Below are 21,868 nucleotides of genomic sequence, written 5' to 3'. Positions count from 1 at the left end.
CTCTCCAAGCTTTTTCAAATTTTATTCTATTTATTTGACTTGTTGTACAGCATGATAATGTGTATATTTTGGATTTTAATTTTTTTTTTACATTTTATTTTGTTGATTTTGTATTAATAGTTTGTGTTTATAATTATTAGTAATTGATTTATTTTTTAATAAGCTTTGGCAAGAAGCTGTTTGTATAAAACACTGGTTTTTTTTTTTGTTTCGTTTTTGTAAAGGTAAGTTTTTTTATTTTTTATTATATTAAAATAGCAAAACGTAGAATATTATAAAGCTAAACTATTACTTATTGTGTGAGATTATGTATATTGTAAAGTGTTTTTTCTTTTTTCTGATGAAATGTGTATAGTATATTGTAAATAGATCTATATGTAACATGTATGTTATGAAAACAGAGTTAGGCGCATGGTGGAGGCTGTAGGGGCTTTGGTGAGAAGCCGTTTGTATGACGCCCTGTTCTTTATTTTGTTTCTGGAAAAGGAAAAAGGATATAAACTTCTATTTCTCCTCCATGTTGATTTGTTTTTGACACAACACAAAGTAGGATGGATTTGAGTCGTTACATGTGCTTACTGTCCAGGCAGCAGTGAACCTCACTCTTTAGTCAGGACAGTTCAGTTGTACTTCACTCTGGTGGGAATTCTGGTGCTTCTCTGAAGTGTACTGCTCTGACGGATTTGTTTGCCACATTCCAAACAGCAATATGGCTTCTCTTTGAGATTCATTTCTCAACAATAGTTTAGTTTGCTTACTTTTCAGGACATGACTGAACCTCACTCTTGAGTTCTGAAGGGTTCTTGTTTTTCTGGACTGATTTTTGAACTGCTACTGTTTTTATTCTGTTGTGAACTCTCGTGTGTCTCTGTAGACTGACTCTCTGTGAAAACTGTTTACCACATTCATTACAGTAATATGGCTTCTCTAGAGTGTGAACTCTCATGTGGTCCTTCAGATTGCTTATCTGTGAAAACTGTTTACCACATTCATTACAGCAATATGGCTTCTCTCCGGTGTGAAGTCTAGTGTGACTCTGAAGATTGCTAATCTGTGAAAACTGTTTACCACATTCATTACAGCAATATGGCTTCTCTCCAGTGTGAACTCTCATGTGGTCCTTCAGATTGCTTGTCTGTGAAAACTGTTTACCACATTCATTACAGCAATATGGCTTCTCTCCGGTGTGAACTCTAGTGTGTTTCCGTAGACTGTTCATTTCTGAAAACTGTTTGCCACATTGATTACAGCAATATGGCTTCTCTCCAGTGTGAACTCTCGTGTGTATCTGAAGATGGCCTTTATGTGAAAACTGTTTACCACATTCATTACAGCAATATGGCTTCTCTCCGGTGTGAACTCTTGTGTGTATCTGAAGACTGCTCATACGTGAAAACTGTTTACCACATTCATTACAGCAATATGGCTTCTCTCCGGTGTGAACTCTCGTGTGTCTCTGAAGATTGCCCTTATGTGAAAACTGTTTGCCACATTCATTACAGCAACATGTTTTCTCTCCGGTGTGAACTCTCGTGTGTATCTGAAGATTGCCTTTATCTGAAAACTGTTTACCACATTCATTACAGCAATATGGCTTCTGTCTGGTGTGAACTCTCATGTGTTTCTGAAGATTGCCTTTATGTGAAAACTGTTTACCACATTCATTACAGCAACATGCCTTCTCTCCCGTGTGAACTTTCATGTGTATCTGAAGATTGCATTTATGTGAAAACGGTTTACCACATTCATTACAGCAATACGGCTTCTCTCCGGTGTGAACTCTCGTGTGTTTCTGAAGATTGCCTTTATGTGAAAACTGCTTGCCACATTCATTACAGCAATATGTCTTCTCTCCGGTGTGAACTCTCATGTGTTTCTGAAGAGCACTCCTGTTAGAGAATTCTCTGCCACATTCCACACTGCAGTGATCTTTCTTTCCTGTGTAAAATTTAAAACAAAAAGGAAAAAAAAATGCGCTTCTTTTCAGTTCACTGCCTTATTATCAACATTAACTCACATTAAATACATGATGGCTGAAATTAGGAACAACCTTTGATCAACATAAGCAATTATAAAAGTTTTGTTGCACTTGGAAAACACACTTAATTTGTTAATTTTATGTCCTTTATTACAACTGCTCAGTAGAGCCACATGTATAAAACTTCTTTATGCTCGGCCACATATATGAAAGCTGTTTCTTATGCAAAAGTTAGGATTTATAAAACTAGAACTTGCCATTTAAATAGGCTCAAAGTTCCCTCAAGTTTTAAGAATTTTTAAGTCTCAAGCAGACTTTATTTGTGTTGGCATTTTAGCAACTCCAGGTGGAAAAACGAAGAACTGAATAGAAAATCTCATTTCATTACACATTTCACATTCTGATGTTTGACAGGCTACACAAGAAGTGAGTTTTGATGTATTACAATGACATTTTGGCTGATGATGACGACTTAAACTGATTTAGACTCCATACGGTCATTCTCTTTGAAGTGTTTGCTGAACTGCAGCCTTCATTACGGAGACCAAAATGCAGAAATCACACAATCCCTTTTCTCTTACAGGTCTTAACAGTTGTGGGTTATTTGACGATGGCGGCTTTTCAATGTGAACGGCCTAACTGGTGAGGAATCTCTTAGTCACCCTGTGCTATGTAATGCCATCTGTATGGGATGGTATACTTAAGACGGTAGAAAGATACATGAAATATCGTTACCATCAGGGTATGCAAGTTGTGATCAAAATGAAATCTGCAGCAATGTCTGCTGTGTTCAGTAGTGGTGGTCTTACTTGGTCTATGATTACTGAGCTCACCAGTGTGTTCTTTCTTGCTATTGATATCCCAGACAGTTGAATTGGGTAATCTTAAGGTTTTCCGATGTCTCTAATTATCTCATTATTATTTTCCAGCTTCTTTGACTTTCATTGGCACAGCTCTTGCCCTCATGTTGAACAATTGCAACTACAGAGACAAAAGGTAGTCTGCAGGTAGGAGTAAGCTGAGGTGTCTTAGGACTACAAGACTAAAGCAATGAAACACACCTGAGGAATCACAAAAATTACGGTGCCCTGAAATGGGAGGACGATTCAGAAAAAGTGTTGTCATTTCTACAAGGTGTGACTGAAATGTTTGCAAATACCCTTAAATGAAAATCAGTAATTTGTACTTTAATTACATCTGAATTATTTAATTGTAATTTTAAACGGTGGATTAAAGGAGTAAATGCAAGAAGAATGTTTCTTTGTCTCAACAATTATGGAGGGTACTATATAAAACAGAATGCCATGCCAAGCATGAAAAGTACACCTTCAATAATTAGAATGTGCCCTGACATTTATCCACACTTGAACTAAAACCACTTGACACCAAAACAGACAACAAAATGTTTTCTTTCATTCACCAAAGCAAAAGAGAGCAATGGATGAGTGACGCCTCAGTGCACAGGCCTACAGAAGCTGCAGTGACCTCAGAGAAAAATTAGAAGATGAGAAAACCGAGGAAGAGCACAGCTGTTGGTGTATCAGCTCTACAGGGGAGTGCCAGGTGACACCAGGACTGGTAACCTTTGTGACACGCTGGTGACATTTATACTCACCTTTATAAAGTTAAAGGGAATCTACTATCAGGACTTATTTATGTTGAATAAGCTACAATTTGCCAGGTTTTACTGTCTATTTGATCTCATGTGTGTGTTCATGTATGGAATTATTATCTCTGTTATGGCTGCAAACATCAAGCAGTCCAAGCCTTCACTTAATGAAGAGCCCTTCTAAATAAGAAATTCAACTGAATTAAACAGTAGTGTTACACAAATTAATCAGTCTTGAGTTAAAATTGCCCAGTTTTTGCTGTTTATTGTGAAATCGGCTTGTAGTTGGTTGACTGGTCTACCGATTTCATGACATGGAATATGTTAAGCTGAGGACACGCGCAGCACTGACAGAGTGCACAAAGTGGAAACTGATGAAGAAAATAACTGCTGTGTGGAAATATCTTAAAGCATCTGAAATGTGATAGGAATTTTATATATAAAGTTTAAAATGAAAAAGTTAGTAGTTAGTTGTGGTGTATTTAAAGCAAAGACATTTGCCGCAACTAATCTGATGAGAAACGTTTAGATACAACACTCGGCCGAGTACATCGACTTTCAACAATGCAGTGAAAGCAGGAAAACATCTAAGGAAACAAAGGTGTCTTAGTTGTCAATAATGGCACTGTTTGAAAAGAACCAAACATATGATCAGGACAGGACAAAAAAATCAGAGTATCCCTCAAAAATAATTGCAATTTATCATTTTAGATACACCACCATTTTCTATAGTAGAAAGTTAAGGGTTCCGTAATTTAATTCTTCACTTGGATTAACGATATACTCTGCCAAGCAGGTGATCCTTTTCAGATGCAGCAGTACCAAGATGAACACTTTCATGACATCTCATACACAGTGACATGCAAATGTGTGGGGACCCCCCTGATGAAAATAACTGTTACTGTGAATAGTTAAGTCAATATCAGATGAATTGATCTCCAAAAGCCATAAAGTTAAAGATGAAACTTTCTTTTCTGCATTTTAAACAAGATTTGTGTCTTATTTTTGATTTGTAGAGTGAAAAAAGGAGTACCCCAGAAATGTCTGTGCACCTCAAGAGATCAGAGGTCTCAGATATCTTTTTCCCCCAAAGACGTCAGACCCTAATTAGCTCCTTAGGGCTTTGGCTTGTTTTCAATCATCATTAGGAATGGCCAGGCGATGCAAAATTCAAAGCTGTATAAATTCTCAGACACCTTAAACCTTCTCACAGCAATCAGCAGCCATGGACTCCTCTAAGCAGCTGTCTAACACTCTGAAGAATAAAATAATTTATAGTCACAAAGCAGGAAAAGACTATAGAAGATGGCAAAGAGTTTTTAAGTTGGTAACGTTATTAAGAAATGGCAGTTAACAGCAATGGTTGAAATAAAGTTGAGGTCAGGAAGATCAAGACAACGGCTCATAGCATTGCTGAAATGGCAAATCTAAACCCCTGTGTCTTAAAGGTTCCTGGTGGTCTTTTGTAGTCCGACTCTGGAGTGGTGATGCACTGTTCTACTGCCCAGCAAAACACCACCAGAAATATGACCTCCAAGGAAGAGCCATCAAAAGAAAAAATTTCCTGTGTTCTCACCACAAAATTCAAAGGTTGCAGATGAACATCTAAACAAGCCTGATGCATTTTGGAACCAAACCATGTAAACTGATGAAGTCAAAAAATAACTTTTTGGCCAAAGGTGTGTTTGGAGGAAAACAGGCACAGAATTCCATGACAAGAAAACGTCTCTTACTGTTAAGGATGGGAGAAGATCAATCACATTTCAGGCTTGTGTTGAAGCCAGGAGCACCGGGAACTGTTCACTGGTAGAGGGAAGAATGGATTCAATCAAATATTAGAAAAGTTTGAAGCAAACATCACACCATCTATAAAAGCTAAAAATGAAAAGAGTACAGCTTCTACAAAAGGATAATGATCACAACTGCACCCCAGAAATCACAATGGACTCCTCAAGAGGCCCAAGCTTAAGGTTTTGTCATGGCTCTCTCAGTTCCTTGATCTGAACATTAATGACAATCTGTGGTGTGACAGAATGCCTGGGCCCATTCCCAGCAGGGATGCCTTCAGCACAGAAAGACAGGGGGAGAGAGCTTATTCTGGATACTGTCTCCCCCCAGACCGATAGAGGGCAGCGCCCTTGGCTTGCCACGGGTTTGAAGCATGGAAGCTCAACCTTACTGGGGTCCACTGTCACCACCAGGAGGTGCCTGGATGTTTACTGGGCCCTGTTTAGCAGCACTTCCACCACACCAGGAGGTGCTGCAGGAAGTAGGTCATTGGATGCCTGGGGCCTCATGTATAAACGGTGTGTACGCACAAAAATGTTGCATACTCCCGTTTCCATGCTCACATCATAATGTATAAAAACTAAACTTGGTGTAAAGCCACGCACATTTTCACGGCAGCTAAATCCTTGGTGTACGCAAGTTCCCCGCTTGGTTTTGCAAACTGGCGGAACCCAGCATCGATGTAGTGCTTTTGTTCCATTGTTTTCCTTTCATTTTTAGATCCACATCCCTGACACGGGTTTATCAAATGCCTTATATTAATTAACAATGTGTGGTTAATTTCAGTGTATCTGATTGTAATTAACCTGTAACAATATAATGGTTCACGGAATGGCCAAACTATTCCAAATACCATAGTATTTTTCACGTTGTTACTCTTAAGTATTCATCCCACTGTATCCGAGCTCTACAGCAGCTGATCAGAAAGAGAATTAACGGGATACAGCATCAAGCACATGCTGCCTGGGCCATGCTGTCTATTTGAACTGCTCTCATACGGCAAATGCTTCAGAGCCTTTCCTGTACTGACCTCGCAGTTCAGAAAGAGTTTCATCCCAAGAGCTCTAAACGCACTCAATCAGATCAAATAGTCCTTGTAGAACTTTTGTACTTATGAGTACAATTACCTCACTGTAAACTTGCGATACAATTATAATATTGCACAACCTCAGCCACTTTATAAAGCTGGTATTTACATATGATGACAATATCATTTTTAAGATGAAATGCAGCAAAATATGTTTATCTATATCTATACTAATTAATAAAAGGCAAAGCCCTCACTGACTCACTGACTGACTGACTCTGAAGTGTGACAGTGGTGAGGTCTGCGGTAGGAGTAACGGATGCATTCATGTTGGAGGTGGGAGTACATCAGGGATTCTTATTTGCAATGGTGATGGACAGGTTGACAGACGAGATTAGACAGGAGTCCCCGTGGACTATGATGTTTGCTGATGACATTGTAATCTGTAGCGATAGTAGGGAGCACAATGAGGAGATCCTGGAGAGGTGGAGATATGCTGTAAAGAGGAGAGGAATGAAGATCAGTAGGAACAAGACAGAATACATGTGTGTGAATGAGCGGGAGGTCATTGTGGAATGGTGAGGTTGCAGGGAGTAGAGTTGGCGAAGGTAGAGGAGTTTAAATACTTGGAATCAACAGTACAGAGTAATGGGGATTGTGGAAGAGAGGTGAAAAAGAGAGTGCAGGTAGAGTGGAGTGGGTGGGTGGAGAAGAGTGTCAGGAGTGATTTGTGTCAGAAGGGTATCAGCAAGAGTGAAAGGGAAGGTCTACAGGATGATAGTGAGACCAGCTATGTTACTGTATATGGGTTGGAGACAGTGGCATTGACCAGAAAGCAGAGTTAAAGATGCTAAGATTTGCATTGGGTGTGACGAGGATGGATAGGATTAGAAATGACTACATTAGAGGAACATCTCAAGTTGGACGTTTGGGAGACAAAGTCAGAGAGGCGAGATTGTGCTGGTATGGACATGTGCAGAGGAGAGATGCGGAGTATATTGGGAGAAGGATGTTAAGGATAGAGCTGCCAGGCAAGAGGAAATGAGGAAGGCCCAAGAGGAGGTTTATGGATGTGAAGAGGGATGACATGCAGGTGAGGAGTGTAACAGAACAAGATACAGAGGACAGAAAGATATTGAAGAAGATGATTCAATGTGGTGACCCCTAAAGGGAGCAGCCAAAACAAGAAGACGACATTATACAGATAAAATTTTAACATCATTTAAATAATCTATATTGTTAATAATTAAACATGTGAGGACACGGTGTAGCAACGCTAGCTAGTTCAGGGATTGTTCCTGCTTCGCGCTGTATTCTTACTGGGACTGGCGCAACACTGGAAGGATAGATGGATAGAATAATTAATCGTGTACTATGAAGATATTTCAATGTTCCTTAAAAGTTTTGAAGAATCGGCATTCTAAGCTTACAGATGGCTTGACATCTATTACAGAGCTGATTGTGTGGCGATTGGTGACTTGAAGAAAGAAAAGGAAGGACAGGAATTGGGGGTTAGTATGTTTGAAAGAGACAGTACTGCTGCAATAAATTATTTTATCGAAGGTCTCACACGGCACAGCAAGCATCATGATGGAGGCAGGAACAATCATCTCTGGACGAGGCGCCAGCTCGTCACTATCACTGTGCCACCGTGTTCCCATGTTTAATAGCGTATACTTGATATCATTTTAATTAAAGCACATCTCAGTATTTAAATTGTTCAGAGAGCTGTAATATCATGAATGTAATGGATTCTGTGTCCTGTTGGAGGAAGAGAAAGCCCATTTAAGAAGCACGTAGTGATTCACACAAATAGAGCACATAGAAGAACACATAAAAAACAAATCATTTAACGTGCTACTTTAGTTACGGTGGGATTTGAGAAACTAGTAAATTAAACGATTTAATGATGAATTTTATGATGTTGACATTTCAAGCATTTTTTGCCATGGAGTGCCTATTTTTTTATTTTCTCTGTACCCTAATAAGCTTTCATATGACACTCAGACGGTGGGCTATGACTCACCTTTTATTTGCTTTTATTCGCTGAAATTCTCCTATTTTCCCCTGTGCTTTTGCCATCGTCTTTTCACAGAACACTGAGCTTAAGGGCTACTTATATTGATTTGCATGTTGAAATAGGCATAATTCTGTGAGGAATTGGGGTGTGGTGGCAGGCGCATGCATATGCGTTACTTTTCACACTGACCGAGAGTGGAGCAAAAGTTGGCGTACACACAGATTTATGCATCTGGATTTTTTTGTGCGTACGCACATTTCTGCTTTTGTCCGTATGCCATGTTTTAGCGTGAATTCTGCGCACGGTATTATGCATGAGGCCCCTGAAGTCAATCTGGGTGCCCTATAAAAGGGGCCACTTACCACTACTCAAAGGCCAGAGTAGGGAGGAAGAAGGACAAAACCTGTGAGGAGGAGTGGAGGTTAAAAGGACTGGAGACAAGAAAGACTGTGCTTGTTGTTGTGGACATTGTGCTCTTGTGAGGAGCGAAGAAAGTGCTTCTCACCTATACATAAAGGTGGGCTGTGTGGAGAAACTTGTGTCCTGCCTGTCTGTGTCGGGTTAGGGTGGCTGTACACACACTGGGCCTCACAGTGTGTAAAACTTAAAAGAGCAATGCATGCAAGACAGCCCAAGAATCTCACAGAACTAGAAGCCTTTTGTAAATATGAGTGGGTGAAAATCCCCCAAATAAGAACTGAAAGACAATTAGCGGGCCACAAAAAGTGTTTACAGGCTGCGATTTCTGCCAAACGGGGTGTTACTAAGTAAGGACCATGTAGGAACCCACACTTTTCCTTCATGCCCTTTGACCTTTTTTGTTACTTTAAAACAGTAAAGGATGGAAATAAAAAAGTATTCTTGTTTAAAATATTAAAAGAAATTTGTCATCTTCAGCTTTATGCCTTTTGGAGATCAGGTCATCTTTTACTTACTTAGCTGGTCACAGTAACAGAAATTTTGCCCAGCGTGCATGAACTTTTGTATGCCACTGTGCAAGCTTTGCTTTAGAAAATTCAATCTCTACAAGTTGTGTGAATGGATCAAGACGAGCGAGAGGGCCATTCATGGATTGTTCTTTGTCTGCCACCTCCTCTTAGACTCACCCAGTCATGAGCACAAATCTCCACACAACATCACTGGGAGGACCACTGAGGCAGACCAGTCATGCCAACCTGAGGAGTGGTAAAACTGCACAGGCAACACGAAGTGCTTATCTCACTGCTCCACTGCTTGTTAAGTAAATTAACAAAGGCAAAAAGGATTAAATTAAAATTATATACAGCAACTCCAGAAAGAAAAAAAATGTCATATACTACAAAACTGCTTTATTTTCTCATAATTTTCAAAGAGAAACTAACAATTAGACAAACATTACTAAATACATATATAACAATAAAATGTGTGGCACCCATGCCCGGGTGTAATGTCCAATGAACAAAGGCAACAAGACACACAAAATAAGATGGATGTAATGCCTAACATATCCAGTGAACGGAGAGTCCTAAATACATGATGTGATGAAAACACAAGGACTTAACATTTCACCATCGGGCACAAATTACTAAATGAACATTTCACTGTGCTAGTATTTTAAAATAACAGACTAGAAGAAATTATATGAGACTGAAACTAATTTATAGCATATTATATTTTTTCTACAAAACTATGAAAAATGCTGTCTTGCTCATCACAAATAAGCACAATTTAAATAACAATCAAAATACTGGTCACCAATGTCACAATTATGCTTTATAGTTCTGGTCAGCAGTACAAATCTCCAGACATCACACAAGGGTCACTGAGGCACACAGACCACCTGCCACACCAGGCCTAGGAGGGGGAGCTGCACAGGCCACACGTCAAGTGTTTATGTCACAACACCAGATACTCCATGACTATGCAGGTCAAAGTGGGCATCGCCATTTTAATAGAATTTGTAGTGGCACTCAAGACCTATTAAGACAGAAGATTTAATAAGGATGCAGAAAGTCAGCTGCACCCCCTCACCCTGTAATCCTGAATGAATGGCTGAAGCACAGCTCATACCAGTTATCAGCCCAGTACTTCATCTAAACACAAAGATGTAAATCAGAGTTGAGACTGCAGCTTTTCAGAGTGTCTTTCAAACAAATCAACACTCAAATTGACTTTCATCTTAGGCTTCTAACTGAGAACTGAACCTGCCTGTTTGTGAGGGAAAAAATAACGAGCCTATAAGCAGGCCCTGGATCTGCAACTAGAAGGGGCTTTAATTCAATCACCAGGGGCTACACCCTCCTTTAAATGTAGCTGCATTCACCTCTTCTGTCTCTTTTGGTGGATGAAGACTAAGGATATGATCTCTCTGGGGAGCCAAGAAGCAGACAATGCTTTCTCTTTGTGGGCTGAAAGCTGACAATTTGCTCCCTTTTGATGTGAGAGCAAACAGTTCACAAACTTTCTTTGACCGGGAAGCTCCTCTCCATAGAGCCTTGGACATGAACACCCTGAACTGACTAAGAGCCACTCTTCCCAACCTCTGTTCTAGTCCCTGAGCAGTCTGGCAAGACTTAAAAAGAGCCATTATTACAAGACGGGAGTTTCAGTACAAACCCTCTTGTGCCAGAGAGGTGCAGAGGGAATAGTAAAGTGCCTAACAGTGAGTTGAGAAAGACAGAATCACAGCACACCATGAACAAAGGAACAGATAGCAAAGACAAAGAGTGAACTCTGAAGACAGAAAAGGACCATTTGAACCTGGAACAACAACAGCAACAACTCCACATAACATCAGAAATCATCTTTAAAGCCCTGGTATGATAAAACTGTTTATCTGAGCCAAGACAAATTAGAACTCTAAACAGCAAGTAAAGAAGCAATCTCTTCTGTGATATGTTTGTAAGGCTCGTCTGTCTGCATCCTTTCTTCACTGTCAACAAATAATCAGTTCTCAAATTTAAATAATCTTTGTGTTTATCAACACATTGTATTATTCGGTTTCTTAAATTAAGAGTACATGAGTTGCCTTGTACTGTGAGTCTAATGGCTGGAGACCCCCTTCTCATACAGAGTAGTAAGGTAAACAAAGAGAGAGCCTTGCAAAGTTACTTTCCTTTGTGTAAACAGAAATTGGAAATTTTACAAACAAATTTCTGAGAACGGCAAGTCATCCCAATCTGCTAATCGGATCCACCTAGTTTCTTTAATACAACATCAACTCGAGTTTTGAAGGTCCCTAAAGTCCTTCTCTCCACACTATCTGGTAATTTATTCCACGTGTCTGTGGTTCTCTGTGTGAAGAAAAACTCTCTGATGTTTATGTAAAATTTTCCCTTAACTTTCCAACTGTGTCCTCCTGTTCTTGTTGAACTCTTTTTAAATTATCAGACAAGTAGAGCTCGACTGCTTTAATTACCTTCATGATTTTAAATATTTCAGTCATGCCTCCTCTTAATCTCCATTTGCTTAAACTGAAAAGTCTGAACTCTTTTAAACTTTTCTGATAACTGTGGTATAGCGGGTCCACAGCTCAAGTCAAAAAGGCCACTTTCTAAAATAAATAATCGCCGCACTCGCGACTTAGAGAGGGGGCGTGGAATGTGTGGCCGGAGCAGTTCCCGTGTGATTCGTGATGCAGACGGTCCTCACTTAAGAGCACTTAAGTCATCTACATCCGTAATCGACGCCGGGAGTTGCCAATTGTCACATCTGATCCACGTCCCCATGATGAATAGAAGCGTGAGGCGGCTAGAAAGGGAAGAAAAAAAGAAAAAAAAAAACGGATGGAGGTTGAGAAGGACAGAAGGCAGGAAGTAGGGAGGAGAAAGCCGGTGCATGAACGAGCGAAGGTGCTCGTAGTGGAGAACACCTGCAGCTGAGCAGTGAGCCTGGGTGTTTGGCCGGAACCCCGGACGGTAGTGGTCGCACCCGCTGAGCATTATTGAGGAGCAGGAGTGACCGGAAGGAGGATGGCTCATCTCATAAGGCCGGGAAGGCAGTAGGAGTTGGGACTTGGGATGTGAAAGCCCCAGCGTGAGCGCCCTGGTCGCTGGGGAGCCCAAGTCATGGTCAGGTGAAGCCCACCATAGCCAGGGTTCAGCGAGGGGAACAGTCCAACAGGAGAAGGCAGAAAGACGGTCAGCTGCAAGTAGGGTGGCTCCCCTGGTGCATAACCTGGACGGGAGAAGCAGGGGAGTCACCAGTAGAAAGGCATTGTTTTAACCTCGTTTTTTAAGGATTTATTTATTGTTTTTAACCTCCACAATTCATAGTGTTTTATTGGATTATTTATTTGAAGATTTTTGAGAGATGCTGCACTTATTTATTTGAACACTGTTTTGATTTGGATTGTTGTTTTAATAAAGCACTTTTTGCACCATCCCCTTGTTACATTGTTGTGCCTCACTGTCCAGCTCATCGGTGACATTACTGACGGTGTCGGGTTCAAGAGATCACAAAAGGCAGATGGGAGCATGGAGCAGAACCCGCATCGTCACAATAACTAATACCTCGACATCCCTAGAATTAGCCTAGTCATTCTTCAATGGACTTGTCTACCTCTGCTAGGTCTGTTTTGTAGCCCGGAGACTAAAACTGCACACAGTACTCCAGATGAGGCCTGCGGTGTTTTATAAAGCCTCTGGATAACCTCCTGTGACTTGTACTCCACACATCAGGGCGCTAAATAACCTGACATTCTCTTAGCCTTCTTAATGACTTCTGAACACTGTCTAGTAGTCGGTGGTGATGACTTCACTACAACTCAAAAATCCTTCTCATAAGACCTTCCATTGTGTATACAAACCATACATTTTTACTTCCTACATTATATACTTTGCATTTACTTAAATGAAATTTCATCTTCAACAAATCTGCCCAAGCCTGTGTACTGTCCAAATCACTCTATTATGATGATTCAACAGATTCTCGATTATCTGCCAAATCCACCTAACCTTGGCATCATCTGAAAACTTAACCACCTTGTTATTTTTATTCCTATCCAAATCATTTATATCATTATGCTACTCGATACCCAGACAACAACAACATTTATTTATATAGCACATTTTCATACAAAAAGTAGCTCAAAGTGCTTTACATAATGAAGAGAAGAAAAATAAAAGACAAATTAAGAAATTAAAATAAGACAACATTAGTTAACATAGAAAGGAGTAAGGCCCGATGGCCAAGGTGGACAGAAAAAACAAAAAAAAAACTCCACCCGGCTGGAGAAAAAAATAAAATCTGTAGGGGTTCCAGGCCACGAGACCACCCAGTCCCCTCTGGGCATTCTACCTAACATAAATGAAATAGTCCTCTTTGTAGTTCGGGTTTTTCACGGAGTCACTTGATGCTGATGGTCATACAGACTTCTGGCTTTTAATCCATCCATCATTGTTGGGACATCATGGTGCTTTGGGTAGAGGCTGTTCCCTTGCGCTCAGCCACGTCTTAAGCTATCACACGGGAAAATGTAGGGGTCTTTGCGCATTATGATGGCATCCCTAAAGAAATCGTTACAGACCAAGAGATGCCTTTCACATCGGAAAACATTTAGGGAAATGGCCAATTTACTTAAAATAAAGCATTTAAAGTCTGAGGTGTATCATCCACAAACCGATGGTCTAGTAGAGAATTTTTAATCAGACTCTCAAACAAATGCTCCGCAAGGTGGCCAGCAGGGATAGGGTTCTCTCCTTTTAAAATGTTAAGAATAACAACCTCGGGGAATATTGGATATTTTAAAAGAAGGACGGGAAGAAGAGGCTCTTCCATCTACCAATATGTTAGAATATATCACGCAGTTATGCAATAGAGTTGGGAAAATTCAACCGATATTAAAAAGCTACTGTCACAAAGATGTGTCACGGACATCATAAAGGTTTGGGGCAGCCACCAGTATATTGTTTCCCGGCTGCAAAATTGAAGAAAATTGAAAAGAGATGTTCACAGGTTTGAGTCCAAAATAGTTTGGATATTATGGAGGTAAAATGGCAGCTTTAAAGGCCGGTAAGAGAAATGAAGTCATCAGACCCAGAACCAGAAGTGACATTATTGGGACCAGAAGTGATGTCATCATTGGTGCCAGAACCCTGCAGGATTTTCCATGCAGAGAGATTGAGAGAGACAGTCAGCGTACCCTGCCGCCCCCTGGTCTGGTGTGGTATTTCTATCATTTAGGCCATTCAGCTGTCTCCCAATCACAGGTTTGTGACAATATATTTATATAGCAGTGGCCCTAACACTGGCCCTTGTAGGACACTACTCTTACAACCACCCAGTTCTGATAGGGTTCCTTGCACCATAACCCTCTGCTTCCTGTGTTTAGCCAATTCTGCACCCATCTGCACACCACACCCTGAACTTTCACTTCTTTTAGTTTACTGGCACCTTATCAAATACTTTCTGAAAGTCCAGATAAATAATATTATCTGTTCCACTTTGATCATATCCTTTGGTTGGTTCCTCATAGATTCTCAGCATGTTAGTAAAACGCAACCTCCCTCATCTGAATCCATGCTGTTTAGTAAAATTCCTGTTCTTGCCGTGTGTCACTCAATATTTTCCTTAATAATTCCTTTCATTTATTTTCCTGTGATGCAAGTTAAGCTTACTGACCTGTTGATACTTCAATTTTCCAAATCACCCTTTCCATATAATGGGATTACATTTTCCAGTTCATAAAAATTGTCCCAGTGTGCAGTGACTACTAAAAAATATCCATCAAAGGATTACATATATATTCACTAAACTCCGTAAGCATTTGAGGACAAATAGCATCTGGTCTTGGAGATTTGTTTGATTTCAACCAATTCAATCTCAGCAGCACTTCTCTCTCTACAATTTCCAAATCCCTCAGTACCTCCTTAGTAGTCCCTGTTACAACTGAGAGGTTATCCACTTTTTCAGACATGAAATCATCAGAAAATGTAAAGTTCAAAGTATTTTATATTTCACTATCTATGTATTGTAATTCCCCTTTATTGTTCATGCGGCACTTCACTTCCTCCTTGACTGTTATTTTACTCCTAAAATACTGAAAGAATGTCTTTGGCTGCAATATTTCTCTTTAACTGTCTTTTAGAGACCTCATATCTTTCCTAATGGTTGCTCTCAAATGCACTACTGTTAGCATTGGGGTTATTCATCTTAAATGACTTATTCAGTTGTTCTTTTTTCCTTTGCAGCTTCTTTTTTTACCTCCTTATTTACCCACTCCAGAGATTTTATTAATTATTTTGAATCCATCCCGCATCATATGTAAAATCCATCCATCCATCCATTCTCTTCCGCTTATCCGAGGTCGGGTCGCGGGGGTAGCAGCTTGAGCAGAGATGCCCAGACTTCCCTCTCACTGGCCACTTCTTCTAGCTCTTCCGGCAGAATCCCGAGGCGTTCCCAGGCCAGCCGGGAGACATAGTCTCTGCAGCGTCTCCTGGGTCTTCACCGGGGCCTCCTCCCGGTTGGACGTGCCCGGAACACCTCACCAGGGAGGCGTCCAGGAGGCATCCTAATCAGATGCCCGAGCCACCTCAGCTGACTCCTCTCGATGCGGAGGAGCAGCGGCTCTACTCTGAGACCCTCCCGGATGACTGAGCTTCTCACCCTATCTTTAAGGGAGAGCCCAGACACCCATATGTAAAATGTTTAACTTTTTTTCTGCTAACAAATCACAGTTACTTTTGCCTGTTTATTGCTATCACACTGACTTGTTGGCTACTACAAAAGCTTTGCCTCTGCCCCACAAACCCAAAGGTTGGACTAAGACTGGAGTAACACCTGCTGTTGTGTGAATCACAAAACTAAACAAAAAAAAAACACCCTTGCAAATAGAAAAAAAATGTTTAAAACTATTAAACTGCAGCTTAATAGCCTACCAAAAAAAAACCAAAGTGTTTAGGAGCAAAAGTCATATTTAATGCACACTCACACAGAAGGATCACAGACTAGCACAGAACACACAGCCTTTTTCACTTTATGATATAAGAATGATGTCAGCATGTCAGTCTAAGTTGTTTCTCCAATCCACCACTTCAATGTGTAATCCAAAGGTTTGACGTTTCATCCAAATACTTCTTTTAAGGATTTCACAAGAACCTTAGAAGAAATGAAGAGATGTGTAAAACTGGCAAATGTGATAAAAGAATTTTGGAAGACCTGGGTGTCCGTCAATGCATAGAAAGCCATACTGTCTACAAAAATGGAGGAAACTCACTACTGGAATGGGCAGCCCACAAAGATCACAGCATGAAAGCAGAGGTGAATAGGAACCCAGACAGGCAGAGCAAAGGGCCGGGACTTGAGAAAGTCTCTGTCCATGTGTTCTTATGGAGAAAAGTGTAAGAATGTAGTTTACAGAAGGACAACACCAAGGAGATCAATGCAATCTAGCAAACCATCACTGCACATCTTAAAACTTGTAAAAGATCATCATGATGTTCCAGAACAGACAATGTTCTATGAATGAATGAGACAAAAGTTGAAGTCTTTGGTCAAAACCTGCAACACCATTTTTGGAGGTAATACAAAACCGCACATCAATACTAAATCATCAAGGTGAAGGGAGCATCACGGTTTGGCCTGCATGTTTCTTCATTGCCTGGAACACTTGACATGATCAACGGTCACTGAATTGAAAATATTATCAAGAAATCTGACAGAAAAATATCAGGATAGTAGAAGCTAAACAAAAGATAAATGATGTTACAGGACAATGAGCCCAAACACAGGAAGAAATCAAAAACAGAAAGGATTAAACATACGGTAACTGGTGTTCTGGAATGGCCAATAAGAGACACGAGATGCTGTGTTCTCTAAAGAGAACTGATCAGAAAAGGGCTCTCTGGGATGAAGGGACTGAAAAGGCTTGGAATGAAGGAATGGATTAAAATTCATTGCTGATCAGTAGCTACAAAAAGTTATGTTTAGGTCACTACTGTTAAAGAAGGGTCAACCAGTCTGTAAAGACAGGAGGGTCATGGAGTGGACTGTGAATGTTTAAACGATGTATTCAGGACTGACAAGAAGCCGGACAATTGTTTGTGTTATTACAGTAGTTTAGGACAACTGAGGCCGTCTGTAATCGGAGATTAGCTGAAGATCGGACCACGTTGTTCAGAGGAATTAATATGGATACCCAGGAAATTCCAGAGGGATCAATACCTTTGTCTTGCTCTTGGACATTTGTATAGCACTCTTTATCGAGGACATGCTGAGGAATTTTGCATAAAGTCATTATAATGGAAGAATAGCAAATTGCTAAACTTTACATAACAATAGATTAAATCTCATACTAAATTTAAACACACAATAAAATTAAGTATTTTCACTCCATTTTCTAAGTTTCTCATAAAAATCACAAGACCCAGCCTTTCAAGCTCATAAACCCCAACCCTAAATCTTACACATTTTCATTTTGCACTTACTTTTTCCAGACTTCTTTGAAGGTGGTCGCTAGTGCTGGGCGGTATACCGCTTCATACCGAAAACCGGTTTTTATTTTGTTCATGATATGGATTTTTCTTATACCGCAACACCGGTTTAAATTGCCTAAACGACGTTCGGAATGTGGCGCAGCGGGAAACTGTTCAAGTGGGGAACTTTTTCACTGGTACACCACTAAACATAGATTTGTTACACTAGGGATCTTTTTCACTGCTACACCACCAAATAGGTAGCGGTAGCATAGGTATTGTGAGGTGAAAATGGACAGAGAACATTCCGAAACTGAAGCCGATGATAAAGTTGAACATGATGAACAAAAGAACTTTTGCCGAAAAAAAGGAGTCACGTCCGTCGCCTGGAGATACTTTAGTTTTAAAAGGTCAGATGTGTAAATACTGTTTCTATACTACTGGATAATATTGCAAGCCAAATTGTACTTGTTTTATTTGTTTTCAATACAGTGTAATGTACCTGGGTACTGTGTAATAGTGTGACGACATGTTGACTTTATTCTCGACATGTCCACTTTAATCTTGACGCTTATGACGAGAATAAAGTCGACATGTTGACTTTATTCTCGACATTTCTACTTTATTCTCGCCATTCATGTCAAGATTAAAGTCGACATGTAGACTTTATTCTCGTAATTTGTCATTAAAGTAGAACATCGTTAACTAAACTTCATTGTAAAATGAATATTTAATTTACTAGATTTTCTCAAACCCCGTCATAAGTTATATAGTACATTAAATGGTTTGTGTTAAGTGATTCTTAAACTGACTTCTTCTTGCACTAAGAGGAGGTGCCGGCAGAGATCGCCGCACAGAAAACATTCACTTCATGATCTTCCTGCTCTCTGAACATTTAGAATGCTAAGATAAATACTTGATATAATTTTCATGGTGAAATGCATTAACTCTTTTAGGGCTAATTTTTTTTTTGTTTCTTTTCTCCCAGGGCTGAATATTTTTCCAAAAACTAACATTTTTTTTAAAAAGAACACAAAGCAATTGTTTAACATATCAAATCAACAAAAAATATTTACTTTTGACAAATGTTACTGTCTTGCATGTTGTATGAGCCTGCATACTCTATGATTTCACATACATATCACATACATTTTACACAGCAAAGTCTGATCTCGCTCAAAGCAGCCAATTTCAGTCATTGCCACATTGCACTCCTTACAATACGTGTTGCTTTGGTGCCTATTTTTTCAATTGTCTGTTGCTGCACTTTCTAACATATATTGTTAGTGTGTACTGTAGAGAGACAAGTCACCCATTTGCCATCATGCCATGCCACTGCCACCAAGTTTTCTGCCAGCATGAAAACCGTATTGTCACCTCTTTTCATCTTCTGAAACTTTATGAACTTTATGTATGGCATTATAGCCTGGCTCACCCCATGGGATTTGCTTCTGTTTATTACAGAAGTGAATAAACTTTGCAGCAGCACGTATCTAAGCCACCAGGGGACAAAACACGTTTGGACCAATGCTCCCTGAAGTTATATCACCAGTTCTGTCTCATCTCTATTTGTAATGCCACAGCGCGCTTCATCTCGTCTTTCGTTGTGGTTTCCACTTTGAAAAACGAGAATGCGATGCAAACGCAGCCCGCGATTCAAAAAAAATCTCTGCCTACCTGTTTGTCTCGTCTGACAGTAGCTGAAAAGCAGCATCAGGAGAGAGCAGCCTGAAGTACAGCAGCTGGTAATCTGCCGTGTCCAACAGCAAGCCATGCCGTCTTGTAAACTCCGGTAGCCAGATCAGCTCTCAACGGATCAATGTCTGTGTAATTATCCCATGCGAACCTTGCCGTAGATGCATCGGCTGCGCGAAGGCACGCAACTGGCAGCAGATCCGCTGGCGCGGCATCGGCTGGTGTCTGATCAGCTGATGCCTGCTTCTAACTCTCTTGCTCGATCTCCTGATCACTGCCAATAAAGTCCGATTCTGAAAAATCAAGAGTCCGACTCCGCGATAATGCGCAAATGCGCATAATGCGAGTGTTTTCTTTTCTGCACTTGCTTCGCTGCCCTTTCACATGTCGGTGCCATCTTGCCTGTTTACATTTCGCAACTCACGCACACGCAATGTTTATTTGCTGAGTCAACGAGTCTAGCATTCCTCCAAGCACAGAGGGAATGCCTGTGACGTGACAGTGAGATTTGTCGCCATTAACAGCTGATTGTCGCCCTCTATCCCTGGATGTCGACTTTTGTCGACATCCACCTTCAACCCCTCCTGTCGACAAAAGTCGACATCCGCCCTAAAAGAGTTAAAGCATGCATTAATCATATGGGGGACATGGCAGCGTGCCTGCCTTGCATTTGCATGTTTTTCTGGTGGGTTTACTCGGCGTGGTTCAGTTTCCTTTCAAAGTCATGTACGATGTGGGGTTTTGTTATGCTATATTGACCCTGCTAGTGTATGTTTTGCTTGTATTCATCCTGCGATGTGCTGGCGACTCGTTCAGAGATGGGTGCAACTCTGAATGGATGGGATAATTAAACATGTATAACGAAGATATTTTTAAAGTTCTGAACACTCCGTGGGCTAAGTTTATAACTAGTTTTAATTTCACAAAGACGTTTATCATGTGGTGATTGGTTATGTGGTGAAAGAAAAAGGAAGGATAGGAACTGGGGTTTTGGTACATCAGATAGAGACAGCATGCATGTAATAAAGATAGCCCGCTCAGAAGAACATGCATTGAATTGTGTTCGTGTCTCCGACCAGCAGATCACAAACCCAACATTTACACAATATTTAAGTTAAACCTGTGCGATAGCTATTCATACATCCAGTTTTTTTGGAGCCTCGTCACACCTGCCATAAAGTTCTCTACACTGAACATACACCTGGGGACCCCTTACTGCAAGGGAGCAGCACTACCGCCTCACTACCGTGCATGTGTAATACCTGCTTTAATGCATTTCATCATGAAAATGATACCAAGTATTTATCTTAGCATTCTAAATTTTCAGAAAGCAGGAATATCATGAAGTGAATGGATTCTGTATGGTGATCGCTGTCTTCTCTTAGTGCGGAGGAAGTCAGTTTAAGAAGCGTAGTGATTAACCACTGGGTCGGGGAATGTAACACAAAGCATTTAATGTGCTGCATTAACTTATGACGGGGTAAATTAAGTAATTGATTAAACATTGATTTTAGGAAGAAGTTTAGTTTACGACATTCTACTTTAATTATCAAGTAAACTATGAGAATAAAGTGGAAATGTCGACTTTGTTCTCGACATATAGTTTGTTTTTTTCTTCCCAGTATAGCTTAGCTTGAAGCAAGGTCCATATTAATGCATTTTGCCTAAATGATGGTTCAGTTGGTAAAGATGTCATCACCAAGTTGCACTTGTTTTATTTTATTTTAATTTGGTGAATACTGTGTAATGCACCTGGGCTTGAAGTCTTGAAGTAATAGTGCAACTATCAGTAATAATACTATTATTTATTTTACTGTTATTATTTATTAGTTTAAATATTATGCAGTTTAATGATGATAAAGTTGTTTAAAAAGTCACTTTAACGTGTCAGTGGACAGAGATTGTTAACATTAAAAGAAAGTGTAGTTGGTTTACAAAAAGTATTTACTATTTATTCCTTTTCTAAGACATATTCGGTACAATATAATTTTTGACAAGCACTTCTGGATATTTTACTAAGTCTAAATGCCTCTTTTGTATGGTTGAAAATATGTTGTCAAAATTATAGTTTGTTTTTGCAAAATTTGTCAATAAAAAGGTTCTATATTTTGACTGCATCTGTCATGCAATGTGATACCTTCTCCATTAGTGCCACCCCCTTGAAAACTGTCACTTTATGGGGCAATGCAAAACTGTATTAATACTTGTGTGCACATTAAAATGTTTTTTTTTTTTGTACAATGTACAGTGCTCTTGACAGTGGAATAGGTTATTATTAGCCAGTAATTGCAGTGGAAAATGTGGTTAACATCCACTCATGCATGGGGGAAAAAAATACCGTCGAATACCGTGAAAC

At 40.0% G+C, this 21,868-nt stretch overlaps 1 protein-coding gene across 2 annotated transcripts; it reads right to left on the bottom strand.

The window, feature by feature from the left end:
* Positions 1-210: 210 nt before the first annotated feature.
* On the bottom strand, positions 211-17,856 carry LOC114642350 (gastrula zinc finger protein XlCGF7.1-like). Of its 2 annotated transcripts, none has more exons than XM_051921635.1 (2): positions 17,830-17,856; positions 211-1,938 (listed from the first exon to the last, which is right to left on the bottom strand). In XM_051921635.1, the coding sequence occupies exon 2, from the start codon at positions 1,868-1,870 to the stop codon at positions 755-757; it is 1,116 nt and encodes a 371-aa protein (XP_051777595.1). In that variant the 5' UTR covers positions 1,871-1,938; positions 17,830-17,856; the 3' UTR covers positions 211-754. The 2 variants fall into 2 exon arrangements, with proteins under 2 accessions (XP_051777595.1, XP_051777596.1); XM_051921636.1 differs by lacking the exon at positions 17,830-17,856 and having other exon boundaries at positions 211-1,221; positions 1,390-2,053.
* Positions 17,857-21,868: the final 4,012 nt, after the last annotated feature.

Source organism: Erpetoichthys calabaricus, assembly GCF_900747795.2.
Source record: "Erpetoichthys calabaricus chromosome 1 unlocalized genomic scaffold, fErpCal1.3 SUPER_1_unloc_13, whole genome shotgun sequence".
Lineage (NCBI taxonomy): Eukaryota > Metazoa > Chordata > Cladistia > Polypteriformes > Polypteridae > Erpetoichthys > Erpetoichthys calabaricus.
This window is presented reverse-complemented; position numbering and strand designations above follow the sequence as displayed.

Excerpts from the sequence above, each read along its gene's own strand:
- LOC114642350 (XM_051921635.1), bottom strand. The coding sequence starts at position 1,870 with ATGAGAGTTCACACCGGAGAGAAGACATATTGCTGTAATGAATGTGGC.